The following is a 19,648-nucleotide window of genomic DNA, read 5'->3' as shown; positions in this document are numbered from 1 at the left end:
TTTTTTTTTTTTGTATGTTATAAATTTGAATATTTTGGTTATAATTATGATTATAGATTTAGATGAATGTGAATTAAACCTTTCTAGTATAGCAAATTATGACTTGATCTGTAAATATTTATATGATTATATATTGATTTTACAATAATAATATTGGATAGGTACTATTAAATCAATTATAGTTATGTTTGTATTATTACAAAAAATGCTATAGAGGGTCCATCAATAATAACATTTGTGTGAAAAAGGGACATTTATAATTTGTTTCCATTAAGATGAATACTGCTAATAAAAAGAAGAGACTTTCAATAACATATCTATTTTTTATAACGTTTTTTTATTGTTATAAAAAAATGTTATGGTACTTTTTCAATACCATGAAACGTTTCCATAATAGTGAATTAAAACTATAATATATCCACTATTTATATTGTTATTAATAGCAGTACAAAAATCGCTATTAAAAGTCAATGATTTTTTACTACGACAACATTCATAAAATGCTAAAAAAAATTGTTTATAGCCGGCATTTTTTAATGTTATTAAAACAACTATTGAAATGTTTTGATAACGCTTTTCGAACGAAAAAAATGTTATAAAAGACATTTAATAGCGTTTTTCCAATGTTATTGAAAACGCTATTGAAAAGTTTTATAGCGATTTTCCAACACAATAAAAAATACTATCAAAATGTTTCGATAGCATTTTTTCTCACGTTATAAAAAACATTTATAGAATCATATATGTGCTAGCGCCCAGGAGATATTATAGCATTTTGCGTAGCGGTGAAAAGGCGGTATGAAAAGTCATGGACTTTTAATAACATCGGCTACGAAAACATTTCGGAAACGCAATCGAAAATCAACAATAGCGATTTCTTGATGTTATCGTAACTGATATTTCTTGTAGTGTATGTTCCTGATGCTTGGGTTTGGAAGACTAGCTAGTTTTGGATTCCTAGGTTTAACTAATATGTTTAGTTTTTTTTCTTTAAGTGTACATCCTTAATTTATCACATATCAATTTTTTAATTGGTATTTTTTCCCTATTCTATACATCTAATTCAATTTCTTTACTCTATTAATTTTCATGACAATAATGTAAAGAAATTTTAACATTCAATAACAATAATTTTAATTACAGTTGCATTAACATGAATTGTCTAATAAGAAATAATATAAACCATTCACAAAATATAACGAGTCGTAATATTATGAGATTTAGAAAAGTTCCAGTTAACAAACAATAAAAAGGGTCTAATAGGTTACAAAATAAGCATAACCAAAAGGGTCAAGCAAAAGTGAAAGCATGAGGAAGAATGATCAAGGATTCTTTTTTCTTCATACGTTTACTAGCTAAGTCTAGGGGCATTGTCGCTGGCCTTTTTTTTTTTTTTTTTGAACGAACACAAAAAATCCTTCAACTTGGCCCATTTTCTTTGCTAGAAATGCATTTACAGTGGTTTTTGACACTGGACAAACGTTCACCACATTTTAGAAGCATTATCCACCTTTTCAACCATTTTGGGTTGCACCTTAGTCCTCACTCCAAGGAACTCGCTTCCCGATCTATAGTTTGGCTAAATGTGTAGAGGACGGTGCAAGCAATGTAGACTCAAGCCTTTGGAATTTGAATCCCTAAGCTAGAAATGCTTATATCCAAGACAAAACAAACAAACCGTTGAAGGACCACTTTTGACACCTCAATAAAAAACTAAGTCCAAGGTATTGTCGTTGGTTTTTTTTTGGAACAAACACCAGAAGTTCATAAACTTTGCTCATTTTCTTTTCTGGAAATGCATTTTCAGTTGTATTTGACACTGGACAAATTTACCACTTTTTAGAAACATTGTCCACTTTTTCGACTGTTTTGGATTGCACCTTAGTCCTCCCTCCATCGAACTCGCTTTCCGTAGTTTGGCTAAATATGTAAGGGACGATCCTAGCAATATAGAATGAAGTTTTTGGAGTTTGAATCCCTAATCTAGAAATGCTTATGACCAAGACAATACAAAGAAACCGTTGATAGACCACTTTTGACCCCTTAATAAAAAACTGAGTATCGGGCATTATCGTTAGCCTTTTTTCCAATGTATTCTGCCTCTATTATAGAAAGTGACACATAATTCTGTTTTTTAATAAACCATGAGATTAGATTATTTTCTTGAAAGAAACATCCTACAGAGGTGCTTTTCCTATCATCTGAGCATCTAGCCCAATCGGCATCACAACATCCAACAAGAATGGAATTTGTATCATAAGAATATAGAACTCCAAATTCACTTATTCCATGAACATATTTGATTATTCTTTTGATTGCAGCTAAATGTGAAATATGAGGATCAGATTGAAACCGAGCACATATACCAACAGCATAAGCAATATCAGGTATGCTAGTCTTAAATAAAGCAGACTAACTATCATGCTTCTATATAATTTATGATCTATAGACTTCCTAGTGATATCCGTAGTGATTTTAACATTTGTAGCAGCTAGAGTCCTCTTTTTCTGAGACTTGTCAATGCCAAATTTCTTAACTAAATTCTTGGCATATTTCTCCTGAGTGATAAAGATGTCTTCTTATCTTTGCTTGATCTAAAGACCCAGAAAACATGATAGTTCACCAACCATACTCATCTCACATTCTGATTGCATGATATTGGTAAAGTTTTTAACTAGTTCTCAAGGAAAACATCTGAATATAATATCATCTATATAAATTTATGCAACCATCAGATCTTTGTCAGATCTATTCACAAATAAGGTTTTGTCAATACCTCCTCTAGAATATCCTTGATGACCAAGTTAAACAGTAAGTTTTTCATACCAAGCTCTTAGTGCTTGCTTCAACCCATATAGAGCTTTATTGAGTTTATATACATGTTGCGGATAAACATGATAAATAAAACCCTTAGGTTGAGCTACATAAACTTCTTCATTCAAGTACCCATTTAAAAAGGCACTTTAGATGACATCCATCTGATACAATTTGAACTTACTTATACATGATATTCTAAGTAACAGGTGTATAGATTCAAGTCTAGCTACAGGTACAAAGGTTTCATCAAAATCTACTCCATCCACCTGCGAGTAACCTTGAGCCACCAATCGTGCCTTATTTTTTGTTACATGTCCTTTCTCACCTACTTTATTTTTAAATATCCACTTGGTTCCTTTAATATTTGCTTCCTCTAGTTTAGGAACCAATGTCCACACATTGTTTCATTTGAACTGTAGTAATTCTTCCTCCATCGCATTTATCCAGAATTCATCCTTAAGAGCTTCATTCACTAATGTAGGTTTAATAGATGAAGTATAGAAAATATTAGCAATCATCTTTGTATAATTAATCTTGTCCTTTTTCCTGGTGGTAACCCCAGCTGAAGGATCTCCAATTATAGAACTCGATGGATGATTCTTTCGAACATGTGAAGATGGAATAAGTTCACTCTCCTCAGTTATTACTTCCTTCTGAGTTAATTTTGAGTCATCTTCAAAGTTATTTACACGTGTATCAGCTATAGGAACATCAGCAGCAACTATTTCAAGTACCATGGTAACCTTAGGTACTAGCTCATCATCATCATCAGTTTGTTTGTACGTCTGCTCATAATCATTTACTACTACATTGATAGTCTCCATAACCACTATGGTTTTGTTATTGAATACTCTGTAAGCCCGACTATTTTGAGAATAACCAAGAAAAATTCCCTTTTTTGATTTAACATCCCATTTCCTGTGGTACTCTCTGTCAGCAAAAGTGTAATAGGTACTACCAAAGACATGTAAATACTTAACATTAAGTTTCCTGCCCTTCCATAACTCATACAAAGTGATAGTTGTTCCAGAACGAGTAGTAATTCTATTGTGAATATGGCAAGCAGTATCAGCCCAAAAATGCAAAGGCAAAGATTTGGCATGAATCATGACTCGAGTCATCTCTTGCAGTGCTCTGTTTTTCTTTTCTACTACACCATTCTGCTGTGGAGTTAATGGTACTGAGTATTCATGATGAATCCCTTCTTCTTCATAGAAATTATTTAGTTCTTCATTTTCGAATTCCTTTCTATGATCACTTCTGATTCAAACAATATTCTTCCCTTGTTCGTGCTGTAGACTCAAACATAAATTGATGCAAACTTTAGCAGTATCAAATTTTTCTTTAAGAAATCTCACCCACGTGAAGCGAGAGAAATCATCGACAACTACAAACACGTACTTCTTCCCTCCAAGGCTCTCAGTTTGCATGAGACTCATAAGACCCATGTGTAACAATTCTAAAACTGTGTTCGTGCAACACTTTTTCATACTTTTGTGAGTTGCTTTGATCTGCTTCCCAATTTGACAATCACCACAAAAGAACTTACTCTTGGAGTCAATGTTTGAAATTCCTATGACAGCCTCATTTTTTACAGCTTTATCAATACTCCTTAAGCTGGCATGTCCCATCTTTCTATGCCATAGCCAAGTCTGATCTTCTTTGATTGAGTGACAAACTTCAAAATTGTTGGATATCCAATAATAGCAGTTATCAACCTGTCTACAGCTATTCATAAGAGTTCTTTTATTTACATCAGTCACTACATAATTAACTTGTTGAAATTTACAATGTAACCTTGGTCACAAAGTTGCTGACACTAATTAGATTTGTCTTGTGTCCTTCAACATATCGAACATCATTTAGATATGGTGATTCTATTTCTCAATGTTACCTTTTGCTATGATTCTTCCTTTTGCGTCATCTCCAAAAGTAACATGTCTGGATGCACACTCTTTTAACTCAAAGAAGAAGGATTTGTTTCCATTCATGTGTCTGATACATCCATTATCAAAATACTAAGCATCAGCTGAAGCTTGAGTTGTTGTAAAGGGAATATTACAATTTTTAGAGTTCTTGACTCTCCATTTCTGATAACTTCTTATGCCTCTTGATGAGTTTGGCTTGTGCTTCTGTGAATTATGACCCTTTTTACCACAGTAATGGCATATCCAGTTACTTATTTTTGTAGAAGTGCTAACAACTTTTGTTTCAACAGGTAGTTCAGCCTTGATGCTTACTGTAGCAGGAATAAATTTTATCCCAGATGTCTGACCAGTGTTCTTTACAGATGAGTCAAAGCCAAAACCATATTTGTTTAAATTAGACTGTCCTGAACTCAGTATATGATCTAAATTTTCAAACCCTGAATTTAACACTTTTACAGATTTCATAGTCTGATCAGATTCAATCTGAACTTCCTCAATTTCAGGTTTAGCAAGGATATAATAGACAGTAGTCATTCATTTTCTTCTAAGAGGCCTTGTATCTTTTCTTTCTGTATAGCTATGGCTTCTGAATCCTTTTTCCACTGAATTTTTAGCTGTTTAAAAGACAACTCATTATCACCCTCTTCTTCAAAATTTTCACTTTCATCTTCAGTCATAGTGCTAGTCTCGGTAATATTTACTATGAATGCATTTGTGCCACCATCATCTTCCTCAGTATCATCAGTATCCTCGTCAGATAAAGTAGCATGAAAATTTTTCTTTTGCTTTCTCAGAAACGTGGGACATTTAGCCTGATAATGACCAACTCTCTCACATTCTTTACATTTAAGCATTCTGCCTTCACCATCTCTTTTTCGAACATAGTAACCATCTCTTCTTTTTGAACTTTCATTATTCCTTCTATTATAACTTTCATCATCTCTTCTTCTATAATTTGTTGGATTTCTAGAGTTGGATCTAGTTGCATTCATATTTTTGAACTTCTTGACTACTTTAGAAAATTGTTTCGTCAGAAGAGCTATAGACTCATTCACATTTGCTTCACTTCCAAACTTATTGACTATTGACTCTTCTTCATATATTGATTTAAAAGTAACACTCTTGCCTTTCTTATTTTCTATGTTAGATATGGTCATCTCAAATGTGAGCAGAGACCCAAACAATTCATCCAGTTTTAACTTAGTTATATCATGTGCTTCCTCTATATTATAACTTTCATGTCAAATTTTTCAGGCAGAGATCGCAGCACCTTACGCACAATTTTGGATACATGAATCTTTTCTCCAAGAAGTAATGACTCATTGGCTATTTTGAAAACTCTCTCGTTATATTCAGATACAGACACATCCTCAGACATTTTTAAGGCTTCAAACTTTGAGGTCACCAACTATAATCTGGATATTTTAACTTTTGTAGTGTCTTCATAAGCGACTTCCAATATTTTCTAGAATTCTTTGGCAGAACTACATGAATTTATTAGTTTAAACACATTTAGATCAACACCATTAAATATAGCATTCAAAACTCTAGCATTCCCACCATCAGTCAAGTCTACTTCATATTTTGGAACAGACACCCCATCTACAATAATCATTGGTGGTTCCCATCCAGCCATAAGTGCTCTCCACGCTCTCCCATCCAAGATTTTAATCAACAAAATCATACGAGATTTCCAGTACGAATAATTTTTGCCAACGAGAACAGAAGAACGTGAAGCCGAAGGTTCTTCCCTGATTATCTCCATGGATTTGCAACCCGCTTTGATACCAATTGAAGAATGATGTGAGATAATCAAATAAACTTTTAGTTAAATCTCAAGTATTTAACTGATGTAATAGTTAGAGGAACAACAGAAGAAAATAACACATAGAACTTTGATAACTCAGTTCGACAAATATCGCCTACATTTGAGGAAATGATCATAGCTTAGATGAGTAATCTTATTAGATTCACAATAGTTAATATACATTCATACAACAAGTAGTTTCTACTCAAATATATGACTATCTTAAAATACTTAATCACTTAAGTATTCAGGATCTCCCATAACATATGCATGCATGTACTCGATGATGTCTTCATGCTCCTCCTCAGTCTAAGGTGACCTCTCGATCACTACTTCATCTTTCACATTACTCATCATTAAGCTCATACTGATCGACATGGTGATATCATAGATAATACGTCACATTACCTTCTTTTTTATTGTAGCTTCAGTGATAGTAAACTTGACTAATCTTCTGCACTTGCTCTCTTCATCATTAACCGTGTCGAAACCCATAAATTTCGTAGTAAATATATTCCTTCAAGAATAATCTCAAAAAGATATTGATACAAGATTCCTAAAATAAAGGAAAATCTTTTATCTTTTTAGAATTAAATAACTTATTAGAAAAAGATAATCTCAAAAAATCATTTTAACAAAATTCCAACAGCTCATGACCAAGAAAAAACAAATAAACTGTTGACGCCCCACTTTTGGCCCCTTAATAAAAAACGAAGTTTCAAACATTGTCGTTGGCCTTTCATAGGATGAACACCAAAAGTTCTTCAACTTGGCCTGTTTTGTTTGCTGGAAATGTATTTTCAGTGGTTTTTTATCCTCGACAAACATTTACCACTTTTTGAAAGCATGGTCTACCTTTTTTACTATTTTAGGTTGCACCTTAGTCCTCCCTCCAACGAACTCGCTTCCCAACCTATAGTTTGGCTAAATGTTTAGGGGACGATGCTAGTAATGTAGACTAAAGTATTTGGAGTTTGAATCCTTAAGCTAGAAATTCTTATGACAAGAACAATACAAAGAAACTCTTGCAAACAACTTTTGACCCCTCAATAAAAAATCTTAGTCAAGGGCATTGTTGTAAGCCTTTTTTTGGGTCGAACACCAGAAGTTCTTCAACTTGGCTCATTTTCTTTGTTAGGAATGCATTTTTAGTGGTTTTTGCCAGTGGATATACGTTCGCCACTTTGGAAGTATTATCCACCTTTTCGACCGTTTTGGGTTGCACCTTTGTCCTCCCACCAACAAACTCGCTTTTTGACCTATAGTTTGGCTAAATCTGTAGGGGGCCCTGGAAAAACATTACCGCTTTTTGGACTGTTGTCTTTTAAGTTTGAATCCATAAGCTAGAATGCTTATGACCAACACAAAAGGAAGAAACCGTTGACGGGCCACTTTTCAGTGCTTTTTGACAGTGGACAAATATTCACCACTTTCTAAAAGCATTGCGCACCTTTTCGACCGTATTGGGTTACATCTTAGTCCTCCCACCAAAGAACTCACTTTTCGACCTATAGTTTGCCTAAATATGTTGAGGATGATACTGGGAATGTAGACAGAAGTCTTTGGAGTTTTAATTAATAAGCTACAAATGCTTATGACTAAGACAAATCAAAGAAACCGTGTATGTACTACTTTTTACCCCTAAAAAAATTAAGTTTCCGACATTGTCTGTAAACCGGATATTTTCTTGGTTTAATTTCTTTAAATGTGGAAAGAAAAAAAAAAGAAAAAGAAAATGGAAATTAAGTGTAAATATATATATATATATATATATATATATATATATATATATATATTAAATAGTTTTATTAAATAAAGTAAAGAAAAGAAAGAAAAGAAAGGATAAAAAGAAGAAAAGGAGAATAAAATTTCATTTTTTTCTTTTCTTCTTCTTCTTCTCTTCCCTTCACCGCCAAGATTTTGAAGACATACAAGTTCCAAATTTTTTTCTTTTTCCATCTTCAATTTTCAGAGAACTTCTAAGAGAGAGTTTGGAAGAAGAAGAGAAATTTTACTAGAATTTTTAGGTTGAAGAAGAGGAGGAGAACTCAAGCAAAGTGTATCAATGGCTGAATTTTAGTTCATTCTGCACATCACTGGTTTTTAATTCGGTTTGAACGCTTCAAAAGGAATTAAGAGGTGAGATTTACATTTACTGAAAGTTAACTCATTTTTAAACAAACTTTATGAAGAACGTTGGAGCAAATTCGGATATTCATTTGGTGCTTTTTGATGAAGAAAACAGGGCAGTTGGTTTTCACTCGAAATCAGGAGGTCTCTGGTTTTTCTTGTATTTCAGAGTGTATCGGTGGAGTTAGAATCTCTATTTGGTATGATTGGAAATCTTATTCAATTTACTACAACTTTCATGAAGAAATTATAAACCAAAAACGACTAAATTTCAGTTAAATTGTAGGGACAAGTTAAAGAGGTCGTGTGCGCGCGATTCTGGAAGTGGTTCTGTTTTGAGGGTTATATGTGTTTATGCACGGGGAATCAGATTTATATGTCTTCAGGTAAGTTTTAGAAGATCTCGAAATGAAGATTTTGATATAAAGAACACTCATTTTGGTTAAGTATTGAGAAAGTTATAGTCCTTTGAAGTTTATGTTAGAAATCTGGAAATTTTAGAGAATTGTTGAAATAGGATTTTATTTCTTAAGCTTTGTTTTCGTGAGCGTCATCTTTGGTGCGACATGTTATGTATATCTTTAGGAAACCAGAATGTTTAGAGTTTTAATACTCGGTTGGGTTGTTGGCAGGCCGAGAAGAATTAAACCGAGCTTATAGACCAAGGATCTAGCCCAAGACTGTGAGTGACAAAACCAACTTTGAAATATTTTCCATAATTGTTATTATGATTGAATGCGATAAATGTTTATTTACGAAGCCATGAAAAGTATTTGAATTTCATGACTATTTTCAAGTATACATTTGGAGACTAGATTTCTTAAAGAAATTTATGCTAGCACGTAGATATTAAATGTTTGGAAAGTATTTAAACCACAATATTTTAAGCAAAGCATGAATTAGTATGAAGTTTTGTTTTAAGAACTACAATTTTCCACGAAAGAGCTGAGTAAAGTTCGAGCTTTGTGTAAAATTTATAAGCAGGCATGTTTTAATATTTAAAAATGATTTATGAAATTTTCATTAACTACATGACTGAGATCTTGAGCCTGAGGCTAGAGATTACCGTGTGCACACTGGTTAGATTCCGTTGTTGACGTTGAGTGTACTCCGTAACAACGATGCTGTCGTGAGTGCTGGGTGGGCCCCACTACGACAAAGATGATGGGAGTGCTGGGCAGGCCCCAATACATGGTAGTGCTTGTAAACGTTGTTGTACTAGGTGTACCCTACACAACGTAGATTCGTCATGTTAGTTAAAATGCTTCGATATACTTGATATGCCTTGCTAGATTTCAATGATGAACATGCTGAGTATTTAAGGAAGCTATTCTTACTACTACACATTTACATTTGCGACTTGTATAAACAGATTTATATGTGTAAAGTTTTCACGTGCTCTTATCTTTAAATTCATAGTTTTAAACTAAGTCACTCACTGAGCTTCATAGCTCACCCTTTCCAAAATGTTTTACCCATTTTCCAGGTAGAGATCGACTTCCCGATGCCTGATAGACTGCCTTAGTCTGCGGAAGCTTCATTATCGATTGCCAGTACGTGTTTTGAGTTGGGCATAGAGTCTGTTGTGTTGTGGTGTATATACACCCTTGTATGTTATAGATACTCCACAGTTTGTATAAGGTTTAGGAGCTGTAGTTGTGTAAATTTTGTTGGTTATATTTTGATTAAGGTGTCTTTAGGTTTACTCGTTAAATCGGTAAATTTTGAAGTACACTTCATGTATGTGTTTGACTAGCCTAGGATCCGCTGTGTTTTGTGGCATGTACAATAGTTTATATACTAGATTGGCAAGTTCATCACATGAAAGTTTTAAGTAGAGTCGACAGATACAGGTACAGTAAAGCGTTGTTCGTCGGCTTCACGCCATCTTTCGGTCTAAGGTAGCAGGTAGTCCAGGAGAGGGTGTGACAACTTGGTATCAGAGCAGTTTGCTCCATGGGAATTAAGGTAGAGCGGTTAGCTCTAAGAAGAAACTGGAAAGTAAATAATTGAAAGTCAAGTTAGCTTAAAGGGAACTAGTGGAGTATGGTCTAGGTAAGGGTAGAAGTGAGTCCAATTATTATTAATACGTGAGTAGACATTTAGTATCATGCATTTGAGTTATGTATTTATAGTATGTCTAATGTGTTGACATATTATAGGAGTCATGCCACCACGTACTGGTAGACGACGCCGGCAGAATCAAGACGGGATGCAAGGTCCTACCCAAGGTCCATCTGTAGGGGAATCTAGTACCCTAGGAGTTCGAGGTGGGGCAGGAAATGAGCAGTTTGCGAGAACTACACAGGAAATAGGAAGGCCAGATAGAGCAGAGCCTAGTGATCCAGAAAAGGCATACGGAATTGAACAGCTGAAGAAGTTAGGGGCTACAGTGTTTGAAGGTTCCACAGATCCAGCTGATGCAGAGAACTGGTTAAATATGCTTGAAAAGTGTTTTGATGTGATGAATTGTCCTGAGGAGCGAAAGGTTAGATTGGCCACATTTTTGTTGGAAAAAGAGGCTGAAGGATGGTGGAAATCTATATTAGCAAGACGCAGTGATGCACGTGCTTTAGACTGGCAGACTTTTAGAGGCATATTCGAAGATAAGTATTATCCCAGCACATACTGCGAAGCCAAGAGGGATGAATTTCTGGGGTTGAAACAAGGATCACTTTCAGTGGCTGAGTATGAGAGGAAGTATACCGAGCTTTCACGGTATGCTGACGTTATTGTAGCTTCTGAGAGTGACAGGTGCCGAAGGTTTGAAAGAGGGTTGCGTTTTGAAATACGTACCCCAGTTACAGCCATTGCTAAGTGGACGAATTTCTCTCAGTTAGTGGAGACTGCCCTTCGTGTGGAGCAGAGTATAACAGAAGAGAAATCGGCAGTGGAGCTTAGTCGTGGGACTTCAACAGCTAGTGGATTTAGAGGCCGTGAGCAGCGGAGGTTCACGCCTGGGATAAATATTTCAAGCCGTCAATATTTTAAGAATCGCTCTGGAGGCCAAGCATCGAGGAACGTGAGTTATGGTAGTGTTTTTCAGAGACAGAGCCAGAGAATACCTAGTCAACTCATTAGATCAACAGTAAGATCGCAACCAGGTCAGGAGTCCATTGCTAGTACCGTCAGGCGAACACCATGCACGAGTTGTGGCAGGAACCATCGGGGTCAGTGTTTGGTAGGTGCCGGTGTATGTTACCAGTGCGGACAGTCAGGACATTTCAAGAAAGATTGTCCGCAGTTGAACATGACAGTTCAGAGAGATCAGGGAGTTGGGTCCCAGACAGTTGAGCAATCGAGAGTTTCAGTGGTTCCAACAGAGGGCACCAGTGGTGCAAGGCAAAAGGGAGTTGTTGGAAGACCGAGGCAAGAGGGAAAAGTCTATGCTATGACTCAACAAGAAGCGGAGGACGCACCAGACGTTATTACTGGTACGATTCTTATTTGTAATGTACCTGCAGATGTTTTATTTGATCCAGGTGCTACGTATTCCTTTGTTTCTAGTATATTTCTGTCTAAGTTGAATAGGATGCTAGAGCCTTTATCTGAGGGGTTAGCTATATACACTCCAGTTGGTGACGTTTTACTTGTTAATGAGGTGTTACGTAATTGTGAAGTTTTAGTAGAAGGTATCAGTTTGCTAGTGGACTTGCTACCACTAGAGTTGCAGAGGTTAGATGTAATTTTGGGAATGGATTTCTTATTTGCTCACTATGCATCTATGGATTGCCATAGGAAGGAAGTGGTTTTCAGAAGATCAGGCTTTGTTGAAGTGGTTTTTAAAGGTATGAGAAAGGTCGTTTCTAGAAGTTTAATCTCAGTTTTGAAAGCTGAGAAATTACTGAGGAAGGGTTGCACAGCGTTTCTTGCACACATCGTAGTAGTGCAGAGAGAAAAGCTAAAGCCAGAAGATGTTCCTGTGGTGAAAGAGTTTCTTGATGTATTTCCAGATGATCTGTCAGGTTTGCCACCTGATAGAGAGATTGAGTTCACCATTGAATTATTACCAGGAACAGCACCTATTTCACAGGCCCCGTATAGAATGGCTCCAAGCGAGCTAAAAGAATTGAAGATGCAGTTACAAGAACTAGTTGACAAGGGATACATCAGGCCTAGTGTTTCGCCGTGGGGAGCACCAGTGCTTTTTGTGAAAAAGAAAGATGGTACCCTCAGATTATGTATTGACTATAGACAGTTAAACAAGGTTACAATACATAACAAGTATCCTTTGCCACGCATCGATGACTTATTTGATCAATTAAGGGGAGCAGCGTTGTTCTCTAAGATTGACTTAAGGTCAGGATACCACCAGTTGAAGGTTAGAGAATCAGATATTGCTAAGACAGCATTTAGAACGAGGTATGGACATTATGAGTTTCGAGTTATGCCATTCGGTTTAACGAATGCGCCAGTGGTTTTCATGGATCTTATGAACAGGATCTTCCATCGATATTTAGATCAGTTAATGATTGTATTCATTGATGATATATTAGTTTACTCGGTTGACAGAGAATCTCATGAGGAACATCTGAGAATTGTTCTACAGACTCTACGTGAAAAATAGTTATACGCTAAGTTCAGCAAATGTGAGTTCTGGTTGGAACAAGTAGTATTTTTGGGGCATGTAGTTTCAGCAAAAGGAGTTAGTGTCGATCCACAAAAAGTAGAAGCAATTGTCAATTGGGAAAGACCAATTAGTGCCACAGAAGTACGTAGTTTTCTGGGTTTGGCAGGATACTATAGGCGTTTTATTGAGGATTTCTCTCGATTGGCATTGCCTTTGACCACTTTGACAAGGAAGAATGTTAAGTTTGAGTGGTCAGATAAATGCGAGCAAAGTTTTCAGGAATTGAAGAAAAGACTAGTTACAGCACCAATTTTGGCACTTCCTGTAACAGGGAAGGACTATGTGATTTATTGTGATGCTTCAAGGCTAGGATTAGGTTGTGTGCTTATGCAAGATGGGAATGTAATAGCTTATGCTTCAAGGCAGTTGAAAGAGCATGAGTGTAATTACCCTACCCATGATCTTGAGCTAGCAGCAGTTGTTTTAGCACTAAAAATCTGGAGACACTATTTGTTCGGGGAAAAGTGCCATATTTTCACAGATCATAAAAGTCTGAAGTATATTTTTGATCAAAAAGAGCTAAATCTGAGACAAAGGCGATGGCTAGAACTGATTAAAGATTATGATTGTACTATAGAGTATCATCCAGGTAAGGCAAACGTAGTAGAAAATGCATTAAGTAGGAAGTCAAGACTTCCGAAGAGTGCCTTGTGTGGTATTCGAGTAGCTTTGTTGAATGAGTTAAGAGGTTCCAAGGCAGTAGTAACTACAGAGGATTCAGGAAGTCTCTTAGCTCAATTTCAGGTTTGGTCTTTTCTAGTAACTGAGATTGTAAGAAGACAGTCAGAAGACAGTAATTTACAGAAGAAGTTTGAGAAATCCAAGAAAGGCTTAGAGGTGGAGTTTGAGCTGAGAACAGATGGAGCCATTGTTAAACAAGGAAGATCATGTGTTCCGAATATCAGTGAGCTTAAGAATGCTATTCTAGAAGAAGCTCACTGTTCAGCTTACGCTATGCATCCAGGTAGCACCAAGATGTACAGAACTTTAAAGAAGACTTATTGGTTGTCTGGAATGAAGCAAGAGATAGCTGAATATATTGATAGATGTTTGATTTGTCAACAGGTTAAACCAGTAAGACAGAGGCCAGGAGGATTTCTTAATCCTTTGCCAGTGCCAGAGTGGAAATGGGAGCATATTACTATGGATTTTCTATTTGGATTACCTCGTACATCCAGTGGACATGATGGTATATGGGTAATAGTACACAGACTCACCAAGACGACACGATTTATACCGATTAAAATGACATCTACGTTAGACCAGCTAGCAAGATTATATGTTGATAAGATTGTGAGTCAGTATGGAGTACCAGTGTCCATAGTTTCAGATAGGGATCCGAGGTTTACTTCTAAATTTTGGCCTAGTTTACAGAAAGCAATGGGAACAGGGCTAAAGTTTAGTACATCATTTCATCCCCAAACAGATGGTCAGTCCGAGGACCATCCAAACTTTAGAGGACATGTTGAGAGCATGTGTCCTACAACTTAAAGGAATTTGGGATACCCACTTGCCACTTATGGAGTTTGCTTATAATAATAACTATCAGTCTAGTATCGGTATGGCACCATATGAAGCCTTATACGGGAGACCATGCAGAACTCCTGTGTGCTGGAATGAAGTGGGAGAGCGAAAGTTAGTAGGTCCTGAGTTGGTTCAGATTACGACAAACAATATTAAGTTGATCAGAGAAAATCTGAGGAAAGCCCAAGATCGACAGAAAAGTTATGCGGATAAGCGACGAAGAAACCTAGAATTCCAAGTTGGAGATCAAGTTTTCTTGAAATTATCTCCATGGCGAGGTGTTATTCGTTTCGAAAGAAAAGGTAAGTTAAGTCCTAGATATATTGGACCATATCAGATAACGGAACGAGTGGGACCAGCAGCGTATAGACTTGAGTTGCCAATAGAACTTGCACGAATACATGACGTTTTCCATGTATCCATGTTAAGAAAATATATACCAGATCCATCACATGTGTTGCAAGAGCGACCCGTTGAATTAAAAGAAGATTTGAGTTATGTTGAAGAACCAGTTCAGATTCTTGACAAAAAGGAACAAGTTTTGAGAAACAAAACGATTCCACTCATAAAGGTTTTGTGGAGACATCATGGAGCGGAGGAGGCAACTTGGGAACCAGAATATCAGATGAAGAAGAGATATCCGATACTTTTCAGTTAAGGACATTCTAAATTTCGAGGACGAAATTTTCTAAAGGGAAGGTAAGTTATAAACCCGATATTTTCTTGGTTTAATTTCTTTAAATGTGGAAAGAAAAAAAAAAGAAAAAGAAAATGGAAATTAAGTGTAAATATATATATATATATATATATATATATATATATATATATATATTAAATAGTTTTATTAAATAAAGTAAAGAAAAGAAAGAAAAGAAAGGATAAAAAGAAGAAAAGGAGAATAAAATTTCATTTTTTCTTTTCTTCTTCTTCTTCTTCTCTTCCCTTCACCGCCAAGATTTTGAAGACATACAAGTTCCAATTTTTTTTCTTTTTCCATCTTCAATTTTCAGAGAACTTCTAAGAGAGAGTTTGGAAGAAGAAGAGAAATTTTACTAGAATTTTTAGGTTGAAGAAGAGGAGGAGAACTCAAGCAAAGTGTATCAATGGCTGAATTTTAGTTCATTCTGCACATCACTGGTTTTTAATTCGGTTTGAACTCTTCAAAAGGAATTAAGAGGTGAGATTTACATTTACTGAAAGTTAACTCATTTTTAAACAAACTTTATGAAGAACGTTGGAGCAAATTCGGATATTCATTTGGTGCTTTTTGATGAAGAAAACAGGGCAGTTGGTTTTCACTCGAAATCAGGAGGTCTCTGGTTTTTCTTGTATTTCAGAGTGTATCGGTGGAGTTAGAATCTCTATTTGGTATGGTTGGAAATCTTATTCAATTTACTACAACTTTCATGAAGAAATTTTAAACCAAAAACGACTAAATATCAGTTAAATTGTAGGGACAAGTTAAAGAGGTCGTGTGCGCGCGATTCTGGAAGTGGTTCTGTTTTGAGGGTTATAGGTGTTTATGCACGGGGAATCAGATTTATATGTCTTCAGGTAAGTTTTAGAAGATCTCGAAATGAAGATTTTGATATAAAGAACACTCATTTTGGTTAAGTATTGAGAAAGTTATAGTCCTTTGAAGTTTATGTTAGAAATCTGGAAATTTTAGAGAATTGTTGAAATAGGATTTTATTTCTTAAGCTTTGTTTTCGTGAGCGTCATCTTTGGTGCGACATGTTATGTATATCTTTAGGAAACCAGAATGTTTAGAGTTTTAATACTCGGTTGGGTTGTTGGCAGGCCGAGAAGAATTAAACCGAGCTTATAGACCAAGGATCTAGCCCAAGACTGTGAGTGACAAAACCAACTTTGAAATATTTTCCATAATTGTTATTATGATTGAATGCGATAAATGTTTATTTACGAAGCCATGAAAAGTATTTGAATTTCATGACTATTTTCAAGTATACATTTGGAGACTAGATTTCTTAAAGAAATTTATGCTAGCACGTAGATATTAAATGTTTGGAAAGTATTTAAACCACAATATTTTAAGCAAAGCATGAATTAGTATGAAGTTTTATTTTAAGAACTACAATTTTCCACGAAAGAGCTGAGTAAAGTTCGAGCTTTGTGTAAAATTTATAAGCAGGCATGTTTTAATATTTAAAGATGATTTATGAAATTTTCATTAACTACATGACTGAGATCTTGAGCCTGAGGCTAGAGATTACAGTGTGCACACTGATTAGATTCCGTTGTTGACGTTGAGTGTACTCCGTAACAACGATGCTGTCGTGAGTGCTGGGCGGGCCCCACTACGACAAAGATGATGGGAGTACTGGGCGGACCCCACTACATGGTAGTGCTTGTAAACGTTGTTGTACTAGGTGTACCCTACACAACGTAGATTCGTCATGTTAGTTAAAATGCTTCGATATAATTGATATGCCTTGCTAGATTTCAATGATGAACATGCTGAGTATTTAAGGAAGCTATTCTTACTACTACACATTTACATTTGCGATTTGTATAAACAGATTTATATGTGTAAAGTTTTCACGTGCTCTTATCTTTAAATTCATAGTTTTAAACTGAGTCACTCACTGAGCTTCATAGCTCACCCTTTCCAAAATGTTTTACCCATTTTCCAGGTAGAGATCGACTTCCCGGTGCCTGATAGACTGCCTTAGTCTGCGGAAGCTTCATTATCGATTGCCAGTACGTGTTTTGAGTTGGGCATAGAGTCTGTTGTGTTGTGGTGTATATACACCCTTGTATGTTATAGATACTCCATAGTTTGTATAAGCTTTAGGAGCTATAGTTGTGTAAATTTTGTTGGTTATATTTTGATTAAGGTGTCTTTAGGTTTACTCGTGAAATCGGTAAATTTTGAGGTACACTTCATGTATGTGTTTGACTAGCTGTGTTTGACTAGCCTAGGATCCGCTGTGTTTTGTGGCATGTACAATAGTTTATATACTAGATTGGCAAGTTCATCACATGAAAGTTTTAAGTAGAGTCGACAGATACAGGTACAGTAAAGCGTTGTTCGTCGGCTTCACGCCATCTTTCGGTCTAAGGTAGCAGGTAGTCCGGGAGGGGGTGTGACATTGTCGTTAGCCTTTCTTGGGTTGAACACCAAGGGTTCTTCAACTTAGCCCTTTTTTGCTAGAAATGCATTTTCAGTGGTTTTCGATCCTGGACAAACGTTTGCCATTTTTTGGAAGCATTGTCCACCTTTTCGACCATTTTGAGTTGCACCTTAGTTCTCCCACCAACGAACTTCCTGACCTATATTTTGGCTAAATATGCAGGGGATGATACTAGCACTATAGACTGTCGTCTTTAGAGTTTGAATGCCTAAGCTAGAAATGCTCATGACAAGGGTAAAACAAAGAAACAGTTGACAAACCACTTTTGACCACTCAATAAAAAACTTGGTCATGGGCATTGTCATTAGCCTTTTTTCAGGACGAACACCTGAAATTCTTCGACTTGGCCTATTCTCGACCTATAGTTTGGCTAAGTCTGTAGGAGACACTAGACTAACGTTCGCAACTTTTTGGAAGCATTTTCAACCTTTCAATCGTTTTGGATTGCACCATCATCCATCTTTTCAACCATTTTAGCTAAATTTGTAAAGGACGATTCTAGCAATGTAGACTAAAGTCCTTAGAGTTTGAATCCCTAAGCTAGAAATTGTAAACCCGAGATTCTCTTTGGATTTTTTTTTATTTTATATAAAAGAAATAAAAGAAAAAGAAAAAATGGAAAATAATTATATAATATTTTTATATAATTAAATTTTTTCTTTAAAAAAGATTAAAAAAAAGAATAAAAGGGAATAAAGAGGAAAGGAGGGAAGTAAGTTCTTTTTTTCTTCTCTTGGGTGCATTTTAAGTACTTTTTTCTTCTCTTGGGTGCATTTTAAGTACTTTTTTCTTCTCTTGGGTGCATTTTTCTCTCCACCGCCCAAAGAAAATCCTTCACCATTTTCATCCAAACTTTCAGAGTTTTCTTTTGAGAGAGGAATTGGAGAAAATTTGAGGAACAAGAAGTTCTGTTGCTTCTAAGGTTGAAAAAGAAGGGGAAAACTCAAGGGAAGTTGTAACCATGGCAGATTTACTCACTCACTGCACACTTCATGTTTTTAATTCGATTTGATCTTCTCAAGAAGGACTAACAAGTGAGGTTTGAATTTCCTGAAAGCCAATTCATTTTTTAACAATTTTCATGAAGGATGTTTGAGTCAATTCAGTTGTTATTTGGGTGATATTTGATACGGGGGATACAACAGGTGCTTTCTATGCAAAATCAAATATCCTCTGGTTTTTTATCGTTCCAGTGTGTACACATTGAGTTAGAATCTCTATTTGATATGGTTGAAAATCTTATTCACTTTCTTATAACTGTTATGAAGATGTGCAGAGCCCATTATGACTATAAATGTGTTAAATTACAAGAACAAGTTGAAGGGCTGTAGAATGCTTGATTTTAGAGTAGTTCTGTTTTGAGTTATTTATGAGATTGTTGACTAGCAATCTGATTTACATGTCTTCAGATAAATCATAGAGGACATCCAAATAAAGAATTTGACATCAAGAACACTCATTTTAGTTATTTATTGAGAGAGTTATGCTCATTTGAAGTTTGCACTGAAAATCTAAAAAATGCATAAAGTTGTGTGAAAGAGGATTTTTATTTCTTAAACTTTGAATTCGGGAGCATCATCTTTAGTGCGTCATGTTAAGTCTATCTTTAGAAAACTAGAATATTTAAGGTTCTAATACTCTGTTTGGTTGTTGACAG

At 35.6% G+C, this 19,648-nt stretch overlaps 1 protein-coding gene across 28 annotated transcripts; it reads left to right on the top strand.

Annotated features, from left to right (window-relative positions):
- Positions 1-8,516: 8,516 nt before the first annotated feature.
- LOC127148369 (uncharacterized) lies at positions 8,517-17,920 on the top strand. Of its 28 annotated transcripts, none has more exons than XM_051081870.1 (6): positions 8,679-8,882; positions 8,969-9,068; positions 9,315-9,364; positions 10,169-10,235; positions 10,845-12,116; positions 17,491-17,906. In XM_051081870.1, exons 5-6 carry the CDS (start codon positions 10,850-10,852, stop codon positions 17,514-17,516), a joined length of 1,293 nt encoding a protein of 430 aa, XP_050937827.1. In that variant the 5' UTR covers positions 8,679-8,882; positions 8,969-9,068; positions 9,315-9,364; positions 10,169-10,235; positions 10,845-10,849; the 3' UTR covers positions 17,517-17,906. The 28 variants fall into 28 exon arrangements, 10 of the variants coding, with proteins under 10 accessions (XP_050937822.1, XP_050937823.1, XP_050937825.1 ...); XM_051081872.1 differs by having other exon boundaries at positions 8,958-9,068; XM_051081865.1 differs by lacking the exons at positions 9,315-9,364; positions 10,169-10,235 and adding an exon at positions 8,517-8,663 and having other exon boundaries at positions 8,745-8,882.
- The last annotated feature ends 1,728 nt before the right edge of the window (positions 17,921-19,648 follow it).

Source organism: Cucumis melo, chromosome 3 (assembly GCF_025177605.1).
Source record: "Cucumis melo cultivar AY chromosome 3, USDA_Cmelo_AY_1.0, whole genome shotgun sequence".
Taxonomy (NCBI): Eukaryota; Viridiplantae; Streptophyta; class Magnoliopsida; order Cucurbitales; family Cucurbitaceae; genus Cucumis; species Cucumis melo.
This window is presented reverse-complemented; position numbering and strand designations above follow the sequence as displayed.